Raw genomic sequence first — 10,856 nt, forward strand, 5'->3', positions numbered from 1 at the left:
TGAAGGTAGGCCTTGAAATACATCCACAGGTACACCTCCAATTGACTCAAATGATGTCAATTAGCCTATCAAAAGCTTCTAAAGCCATGACATAATTTTCTGGAATTTTCTAAGCTGTTTAAAGGCACAGTCAACTTAGTGTATGTAAACTTCTGACCCACTAGAATTGTGATACAGTGAATTATAAGTGAAATAATGTGTCTGTAAACAATTGTTGGAAAAATTACTTGTGTCAAGCACAAAGTAGATGTCCTAACCGCCTTGCCGAAATTTGTGGAGTGGTTGAAAAACTAGTTTTAATAACTCAAACCTAAGTGTATGTAAACTTTCGACTTCAACTGTATATAAGCAACACCGGTGTGAGATTTTAAATGCTCATGTTAATGTGTATAAGAAAAGGGATACTGTTAACTCTTCTTTGGATGCAGTTTTTACCACACATGAGATGTGTTCAGCCTTAATAGGCTCTGGATATACAGCCCCAGGTCATGATCAGTTGTGCTATGGAATGTTTAAGCATCTACCTGATGAGGTCATACATGTTCTGCCTGGATTATTTCATACGATTTGGAGTGAGGGGGTTATACCTTCTGTTTGTAAACGTGCAGTAATATTACCTTTTGTAAAGCCTGGTAAGGACTCTTCATGTGCTGATAGTTACAGACCAATAGCACTGATCTCTAAATTGTGTGAACTGATGATTGTCATATTTCCTGGAACATAGATTTTTATTGAGTCAATGGCAAAGTGGATTCCATAAAGGTAGATCTACTTTGGATGCATTAGTAAAGGTGAGCAATGAAGTTGAAAAAACTCTGGTCATGAAGTAATGGCTTCTGTCTTTTTTGACATTGAAAAGACATACAATACAATGTGATTAAGATGGATAGACTTGGTATTGGTTGGAGAATATACAACTGAGTTTGTGTTCTTATTTAATCGCTATTTTTTAGTTAAAATATGATCAATTTTATCTGATGCCTGTGGAGTTGACAATGGTATTCCTCAAGGCAGTGCTATCAGTCGTATTTTGTTCAATATTATGATTAACGATGTGTTTTTGAATGTAGGTAGGGATATTTGGGCTTACCTATATGCTGATGATAGAGCTATTTGGAAGGGGGCAAGGAATATCTCTCATGTGACCAAATCTATTCAACAAGCTATAGTGGATTTTGAAAGATGGTCAATTGACTGGGGTTTTAAATTGTCAGTGGCGAAAGTCTTGCTGTATGCTCTTCTCTAAGAAGAAAGTTGCTGATAATATACAGTTGTTTCTGTACGGACAGCCTATGGGGAGGGTTTCTAAGTACAAATATTTGGGTCTATGGTTCAATAAGTGATATACATGGAAATATCATGTCAAATGTTGAAACAAAGTGTAAGAAAGTGGTGAATCTTATGCGCTCGGTCTCTGGTTATGAATGTGGTGCTGACAGACAATCGTTGATGTATATTTATAGAGCTCTGATCAGAACGACAATTGATTACGGGTGTATAGTTTATGGAACAGAGGCGAAGACTTGGCTTCAGAAGCTGGACAGAATCCAGTATATAGCTTTAAGGATATGTATTGGTGCATTTAAATCAACATCTGTATGTGCCTTACTAGTGGAGGTAGGTGAGATGCTTTTGGATATTCAGTGTAAAAAATGGTCATTAGCTTATTGGGTTAGGCTGAAAGGCTGTGAGGTTGACCATCCCACTGCTACTGTTCTAGATGACTGTTGGGAATATACTAGTAGACAAGGCAGTGGTTTTGGTTGGACAGCTTGCTGATGAGTGGTCTGAGGGAGTTGGAGGTTGGCCCTTCTGTGGTGATAGGGGATGTTCCTCAGTGGTTACTCCTAGATCCTGTTGTTGAACTAACCTTGGTAGAGAAAAGAAAAGATAGGTCAGAAATCAGTGATATAGGGAAACTGGTTGACAATTACATTGGTATTAGTTTTTATGCATTTTTACGGCTTTTCACAGATGGATCCAAGGACCCAGATAGTAGGTGCACAGGAGCAGGTGTTTACGTTCCTAAATTTGATGTGCAGAAGACTAACAGATGAACTGTCAGTATACTCAGTTGAACTGTGGAGGATGTACAACCTGTCAGAATTATAGTATGCTCAGATTCCCTATCTGTATTGAATAGTTTATCATCTGGCAAATCGAATAGGAGTGATGTACTATTGGAGGCATTAATATTATTATGGAGAATTGAGAACCTAGGTATAGTAGTGAGATTCTGCTGGGTCCCAGCCCATTCGGTTGTGGAAGGGATTGAAATTGTAGACCAGATATTAATGTTCCACTGGGTAGAGGTGAGGCCAAATGTAAGATCAAAGCCATTTTGATTGATGTGTGGCAGAAGAGATGGGACTCAGACCAAGTGTCAGCATTTATATGCCCTCCGAAGAAAAGTCGGTGGACCAAGATTCAAAGGTCAGATTAGGAAGGAAGAGGTGGTTTTTGCCCGATAGCGCCTAGTACATTACATCTGATTGCCAAGCATGTGAATGGTTTGTGTCTGAAGTGTATGGTCGATGTATAGGGTTATTGAGGCTGAACGGGGTTTGGAAGGGATTTGGAGGATGGGGGAGGGTCTATTTTAACTTAGTAGGGCTCTTTTTTATTTTCTTAGAATTTCTTAGGTAGGAGGATTTAGAAATGTTGAGCTAATGTTTGTTTGCGGACCGCCATGATATCATAGAAGAAGTAAACAGAGGTCAGTGATGGCAGAAGTGAATACCGAGTTTGAAATGAAAAGTGCTTCGAGTGGAGTTGAAGGAGAGGAATGGACAACAGTTTCTTGTTGGGATGAGATTTTTTGATGATGGTGATGTTTATCTGGGATATCCGTTCGGGGTCTCGAAGAGGGTGAATCGTATGTTGGTAAAAGTTCAATCAGAGTGACCAGGAGTGGGCTTAATTCATTTTGTGTCTGAGGAACAGAGGGAGAGGGCAGTGGGTCTCACAAGAATCGAGTCACCTGAAGTATCGTGCTTTGAACTCCGGAGTAGGGTGTCTCCAGGGTGTCAATGGAAGTTTAGGAGGAAAACCTTGTGACAGGAATCCCAGGTGTGGTTAGTGCCCATCGCTTGACCTGCATGGTGGAAAGAAGATTGGAAGAAAGTTAGTCGGTTCTATTGTTTTTTGATGATGAGCACCTCCCTACGCATGTGAAGCTGGGGTATATGAGTTACGCAGCAAGAGCTTTTATCACCAAAACATTAGTGTAAAAATTGTATAGGATATGGTCATGTTTCAAGTGTGTGCAGACGGGTGGAGTATACAGATCGGAGTGAAGAATGGCCTTGTTGCAATTGTGGTTGGGATCATGGCCCAGAGTTCGTGGAGTGCCCTGTAAGGGTGAAGGAGGTTGAGGTGGCAAAAGTTAGGGCGGTACATCAGAGCTCCTATGCGGAGGCAATCAAAATAATTGAGTGAGCAAGTGAAGTTGAAGAAATGGTACTGTAGTTGATGCACCAATGCTCATAGTCAATAGGCCTATTTGTCAACCAAGAGAACCAGACTTGCTGTATGTAAAAAAAAAAAAAAAAAAGTGGATTTTGTGGCTTTCATTGCAGCTGTGAAACTGCACAGCTCAAGTAGAAAGGAACTCATTGTGGCTGCAGCAGGAAAAGTATCTGGGTCTTTAGTAATTCACACCGGAAGATTTACAAGGGTTATTGCTGACTGAGCCTGTGTAGGGATCAGACATGGATTGCTGATTTAAACAGATGAAGAAAGGATCATGTTGAGAGATTTTCGGGTAGTCAGTATTTTTATCCAAATTAATTTAGTATTTTGTGATGTTTTATTTCATTCCGCACAGTTGGTGGCGACAATACACCTTTTGCGTGTAGTTCGACATAAAACCCAAAGAAGAAGTGTAACCGGAAAAGAACAGCGACCAAGAACAATTTCCACGTTAGAATTGTTGTTATTTATACGTTTATTAACACCATGGAACTCAAAATGAACAATTTAACTGCACAACATCACATACTTACAGCACTTGGTTGACAGATGTTATCTATTATCGAGGTAACGCTAGCCAGCTAGTTAACGCATAACAATAGCAAACAGTATGGTTTTTCACACTCAAATAGCCTCCATCATGGAGGTGCTAGCGAATGCAGCTGTGGCAGAGATCTGTAAACTCGTAGACGACGACTATGCAGTGTTTCGTTTGGAAATAACTCAAAGCCAGAAAGAAAACAGGACATTGCGGAGGAAACTACAGCTACTGGAACTGAAGGTGGCACGAGAGCGCGTCCTCACCAGTCGTCCCAGTAGTGTCAAGATCCTCGACCGCTACAGAGGAATGGCGAGAGGTACTGTACATGTTGCAGAAGGCCGAGCTTGTGCAGCCTGTCGCGGTTCATATAGAGCTCCGTGCCTGTCGCATCGTTCACCTCTGCACATGTGTTCAGATGTGTTACTCAGAATTGGGTCTTGGTCATTTTGTTGATAGTATGCAATAATTTGCCTGATTACTTAGCTATCTTGAGTAAAGACACAATATGATATTCTAACCATATTCTTATCAAATTCTTGATTTACTGCATGTCCTATTATTGACTCAATGAAAACATTGTGATGCATCAAACATAATACATTTCTCAATAAATAGTATATCAATAATTTATGAGAAGCGTTATCTTACATCCTTACCAATTATAGTCAGTGTCAAAACTGTCAATAGAGTACAATATAGCGTTGAGCATTAGCTAACATTAGCTAACCTAACCACCTCTTTTCCCCCAATCACTCTCTCAGGTGAAGGACATCTCACTGGAGGCCACAGGAGCTTTGTGAAGCCAGCGGGACACAATACATGGAGAGATGATCAACCAATCACTGTTGACGATGGGAGTGGAACCTCAACCCAGCACGTTATCGTGATAGAGGTTAGTGTAATAGTGTTACATAAAAAAACTACAGTTACTTTGTGAATCAAATGTGCCCGGCTATTCTCTTGCTTACATGTACATCCTTATTTATCTGCCATAAGGGAGCTTGTGAAACTTTCTTCCCTACAACATTTATCCAATTTGACTAATTTACTGGTAACAACCTCCTCTCTTCTTGTGTCAGTCTGCAGATGCAAAGGCTGCTGGTCCTGGGGTCAAGCAGGAGAGGACTGAAAGAGAGGAGGACCCACAGCAAAGCAGAGACATCCAGACTGGACCGACTGGAACACCCCCTGTAGCCACGGAGGACACTGCCCCAGCGCCATCCAGGACCCAACCCAGCATCACGGAGGTCTGTGGAACGCCAAACGCTGTCCTCAAGTCGGAGACGGACACTGAGACTTTAACTGTAACACACAGGCTCTTACACACAGGATCTGACCACAGGTCAGACCCAGAGAGACTGGGGCTGGGGCCACTGGGCTGTGCTCCTATTCCCGGCTCAGAATACTTACCGATATTTCACCAGGTCCAGAGGACGGTTCATTCCCGTGGAGATGGTGAGGTGTTATTCACTGGCGTTGATGACCTGTCTTGTACTTACGCTACAGAGATGGACCCTGGCAACGTATCCTTGGATTTAGAGACACAGACTGATCTGTCTAGAGGGGACTGGAACCGGTACAGTAGTAGTGTATACTCTGAAGGGTGCCTAGATAAGAAAGGAGAGGTTATAGTGGTAGATGAGGTGACTGTGAAAGTGGAGGGCGACACTCCTCCAACATGGAATGCAGATAGTCACCTAGGAGACGGACACTCACAAGGCAGAGATTTCTTAGATTACAGGAAAAGCTTAGAGACAAATACAAACGTCATCCACCCGTTCCGGGATCGCGACCCAGTGTCCACGTCAATGGGGCCTTCTGATTCACACGGCTGCGCCCTTTTGGATCAGGCGTTGAACTCAAAAGACAGGGCTAGAGCCCAGGCTCTGGGAGGGGAAGCAACATCAAGCAAAAAACAGGGGGTGAAACCCTTTAGCTGTACCCAGTGTTCTATGCGCTTCGCCCAGGCTGGCAACCTGAAGAGGCACCAGAGGGTCCACACAGGGGAGAAACCCTTCAGCTGTACCCAGTGTCACATGTGTTTCGCCCAGGCTGGTGACCTGAAGAGGCACCAGAGGGTCCACACAGGAGAGAGACCTTACAGCTGCCCCCAGTGTGAGAAGAGGTTCTCCCACCAGCACCATCTGAAGATGCACTTGAAGATCCACACTGAATCGAGGCTGTTCGCCTGTACGCACTGCGGGAAGAGATTTTCAGAGAGGAGCTACCTCAGGATACACCAGCAGAAAAACCATTCCACTCTATAACATAGAAAGTAACCATTTGACTCGATAGCTTCTGACGTTTAGATCAAACCCTGCATTAAAAGATTAACTTTCATTGTTGTCAGCAGAACATTTGGATTAACAAGAGTCACAGATTTCAGTGTTGAATATTCCTGGGTAGAATATTGCATCCAGGCATTGTGCCTAAAAAAAAGAATGGTGTTTGTACTGTGTAGGCCAGTGGTCACCAACCTATTCAAGATCACTTTCACTGATCTATCACTCAGATTTTTTTTAAACATTACTTAACAGTTCTGTAGGAATGAGGTTTGTGCAGTAGGCCTAATACATTATCACAGCATACTGGCTATATGCCTGGCCTGCCAATATTGTTCTTCTCAGACCATATTTCAAAACTCAAGCTTTGTTTACAAAATAGATCAGTTGGTGTAGCAACTTGCTAAGCATAAATTGAAATAATTTGCTTTTTTATTTTACTGGACTGATGGTACCTGCATCTGATTTTCATGATGCTTTCAATACAAATGGGAACTCGGGGAAAAAACGAGCTCAAATCATGATGTCAGTGATCTTCAGGTTGGAAAGTCGGAGGTCTAGAAAGATGCCAGAGTTTCTGACTTGGAATTCATGACCGTTCAAAACTATTTTTTCCAGTTGGATCTCAATTCTTTCAGAGTTCCCACTTGTTTTGAACACAGCATTAGTCTCAGTGGAGGGAGGGAGAGAACAGCAGAGGGTCCACTTCTCACAGTCACTGCTCTCTCCTACCTTTCCTCTGGTGAGGCTGACCAGAGAGAGGGGACACCGTCTTCCACCTGATGGCGAAACTCGAGTCCCACCGCATCTGCCTCATGCACAAATTAATGTTCCTATGACCAGAGAAAGTGAAATATTCCTCTTAAAATAGACACGACGATGGACTAATAATAGTAAAAAACGCAGTGCTAGCAATACACTTGGCTACTCATTCATTGCAGCTGCATCGCGAGTGGAAGTAGTAGAGAAAAGCATTTTATGTTTTGCATTGGTGCAGATTTTTTTTTTTTACATGAACTAACTCACTCATAAAAACAGCAGCTTTTTACTGTATTCTTTGACAGTCTCTGTGGTCATGGTTTTAAAAGTTAAGTGTTACGTAGACTAGTATCAAACTTTACTGTGGAAGCTCTGTAGGCACAGTGATTTGAGCTATCCGATTGGCTAGTGCAGTAGGCACACTCGATTTAGCCACAGATCTCTCGGTCCGCCTGGTAGGTTTGTCCTTTCAGACAAATGAAATGGTTCAAAATGGGAAAACTTTGCTTAACCGGTGACAGCACCTACCGCCAACAGCGCAACACAAATACGATTTTAAAAAGGAGCGCAAGCCTTTATCACAGCCTTTATCGTCGGTTTTTCTACAGAAATGTTTGGTGTGGAATGCCTTGAAGATTGACTGGTTGGTGACCATTGGTGTAGGCTATATGATGTTCACAAATGCCTATTTTATACATTCATTCACCAACTTTGAATTTTTTTCCTAAGACACTTTTAATGAGAAAATGAATGCAGTTTATCAAGTTAATGCAGATTCTTAGTTGAGGTCTGTGTATTTGTGGTTTTCACCCTATTCTGCATTCACCCGACAGCGCTTTAACAAATCTAATCAAATCAAAGTTCACTGGTCGCATACACAGATTTGCAGATGCTATCGCAGGTGCAGCCAAATGCTTGTGTTTCTAGCTCCAACAGTGCAGTAATTAATACAAAACGATACACACATAATCCCGAGTGGCGCAGCGGTCTAAGGCACTGCATTTCAGTGCTAAAGGTGTCACTACAGACACCCTGGTTCGAATCCAGGCTGTATCACAACCGGCCATGATTTGGAGTCCCATAGGGCGGCGCGCAATTGGCCCAGTGTCGTCCGGGTTTGGCCGGTGTAGGCCGTCATTTTAAATAAGAATTTGTTCTTAACTGACTTGCCTAGTTAAATAAATGTTTAAAAATATATATTTTTATATATATAAGTAGAAATTAAGAAATATTAGTACGAGCTTTGTCAGAGTCCGGAATATACAGTGAAAGTATTCATACCCTTTGACTTATTCCATATTTTGTTGTGTTACAGCCTGAATTCAAAAACATGTTTTTAGACATTTTTGCAAATGTATTGATAATGAAATACAGAAATATCTCATTTACATAAGTGTTCACACCCCTGAGTCAATACTTTGTAGAAGCACCTTTTGGCAGCAATTACAGCTGTGAGTCTTCCTGGGTAAGTCTCTAAGAGCTTTCCACACATGGATTGTGCAACATTTGCCCATTTATTATTAAAAAAATTCTTCAATCTCTTTCAAAGTAGTTGTTGATCATTGCTAGACAACCGTTTTCAGGTCTTGCCATAGATTTTCAAGTAGATTTTATTCAAAACTGTAACTTGGCCACTCAGGAACATTCACTGTCTTCTTGGTAAGAAACTCCAGTGTAGATTTGGCCTTGTGTTTTAGGTTGTCATGCTAAAAGGTGAATTAATCTCCCAGTGTCTGGTGGAAAGCAGATTGAACCAGGTTTTCCTCTTGGATTTTGCCTGTGGTTAGCTCCATTTCAATATATTTTTTATCCTGAAATAACTCCCCAGTCCTTAAAGATAACAAGCATACCCACAACATGATGCAGCCATCACTATGATTGATAATATGTAGAGTGGTACTCAGTGATGTATTGGATTTGCCCCAAACATAACACTTTGTATTCAGAACAAAAAGTTAATTGCTTTGCCACATGTTTTGCAGTATTATGTTAGTGCCTTGTTGCAAACAGAATGCATGTTTTGGAATATTTTTATTCTGTAAAGGCTTCCTTTTCACTCTGTAAATTATGTTAGTATTGTGGAGTAACTACAATGTTGTTGATCCATCCTCAGTTTTCTCCTATCACAGCCATTAAACTCTGTAACTGTTTTAAAGTCACCATTGGCCTCATGGTGAAATCCCTGAGCGGTTTCCTTCCTCTCCGGCAACTGAGTTAGGTAGGACGCCGGTTTCTTTGTAGTGACTGGGTGTATTGATACACCATCCAGAGTGTAATTAATAACATCACCATGCTCAAAGGGATATTCAATGTTTGCTTTTTTTATTTGTACCAATCTACCAATAGGTGCCCTTCTTTGCAAGGCATTGGAAATCCACTTTCATGGGATTTCCTCAACATTCTAAAGGGTCCATTGTGACATCATGACCTCCAACATTCTATTATATTCACTGTAAACAACAATGTAACTTTTGACAGAAATCTGCTACTTTGACCACTTTCACAAAAAGTGTGTTTGAACTCTTCCTCTACTTTTCTGCTATTCAAATATGAAATCGGAGCAAAAATATTTAACGATACAGTTGTTTTGGTAACCTCATAAAAAAAAAATTAACAACAAATTCTGACCACTTTCCCAAGAAGTTAGACAAAAAGTTAGTGTAGGAAATCTTCCTCTGCTTTTCAAATATGAAATCAGAACAGGAATAGTTTCTACCAATAAAAGGATAGAGAGCTGTTTTAGTAACCTCATCAACTGCTTTCATTGAACTAACTTCCCACTCATGTAACTTCGTTGGTGAGCTTTCCCTGGTTACCATAGCAACATTTGGTCTCACTTTGGATTAATAGCCCTGCTGACTCAGTCTGTTAGAAGTGCCACAATTTTTGTTTTCTACAGGTAAGAAGTCACAAAATCATTGAGACCAGTACACACACTCCTTCCACAAGGATCTGCTGTCCAGATCGACAAGCCCATCTTGACGTTGTTTTACGAGAGAGGTTACGCACAGTTGATACAAGCTGCAACCACAGAAAGTAATACCCTGCTGGATCCAGTGTTCATTTCTCAACCACAAACTTGCTTCCATTCAGATGTGCTACAGAGATACTAACGCTATCACAACCCAGTGTATTGCATTTTCACTTCAGACATCTCCCAGGTATGAATCTTGACCAAAACATTGGTATCACATTTCACTGCTTGCATTAGTTCTGTCTTCATTAGCATAGAAACAAGTCAAAATAAAAGGAAAGGTCTACATTTGCATTTCAAATAATGAATTTCAGATGTACAGCATGCTATGCTCAGTTAACGTGTGTCCACCCTGGGGTCAGAGGTGCTCCAGGCAGAGAGTCCCTCTACCCACTGATCCTCCTCCAGCCCAGAGAGGACTTCATGAACATCCCCCTATTTTCCAAATACCTTGTGAAATATATATATTTTTCATTTACTTAACTTCAGTGCCTCGTCTTCTGTTCTCTATTATTACAGTTGTCATATACTTTAAAACAAGTGTTTGATATATTTTATACTTTTTAAATTATTAAGCTTTTTGTCCATCTACTTTCATTGGATTCCCTCAGCATTCTAAAGGGCCCATTGTGACATGCCTTCCAACATTCAACTTTTGACACAAATCAGCTACTTTGACCACTTCCCCAACAAGTTAGACAATAACTTAAGAGTGAATGAAAGAGATCCAGAGAGGATACGTTTTAGAAAGGTTGGATGTCTTGCGTTTATAGCCATGGTGATCAACTGCACCGCACTGACGGAGCGGAAATCACAGAAATCAAAGATA

At 41.1% G+C, this 10,856-nt stretch overlaps 1 protein-coding gene across 1 annotated transcript; it reads left to right on the forward strand.

The window, feature by feature from the left end:
* The first annotated feature begins 2,639 nt into the window (after positions 1-2,639).
* LOC123744268 (uncharacterized) lies at positions 2,640-9,212 on the forward strand. Its single transcript, XM_045723188.2, has 3 exons — positions 2,640-4,328; positions 4,774-4,904; positions 5,092-9,212. Exons 1-3 carry the CDS (start codon positions 4,082-4,084, stop codon positions 6,277-6,279), a joined length of 1,566 nt encoding a protein of 521 aa, XP_045579144.2. The 5' UTR covers positions 2,640-4,081; the 3' UTR covers positions 6,280-9,212.
* Positions 9,213-10,856: the final 1,644 nt, after the last annotated feature.

The sequence above is a fragment of the Salmo salar genome, chromosome 08, assembly GCF_965601325.2.
Source record: "Salmo salar chromosome 08, fSalSal1, whole genome shotgun sequence".
Taxonomy (NCBI): Eukaryota; Metazoa; Chordata; class Actinopteri; order Salmoniformes; family Salmonidae; genus Salmo; species Salmo salar.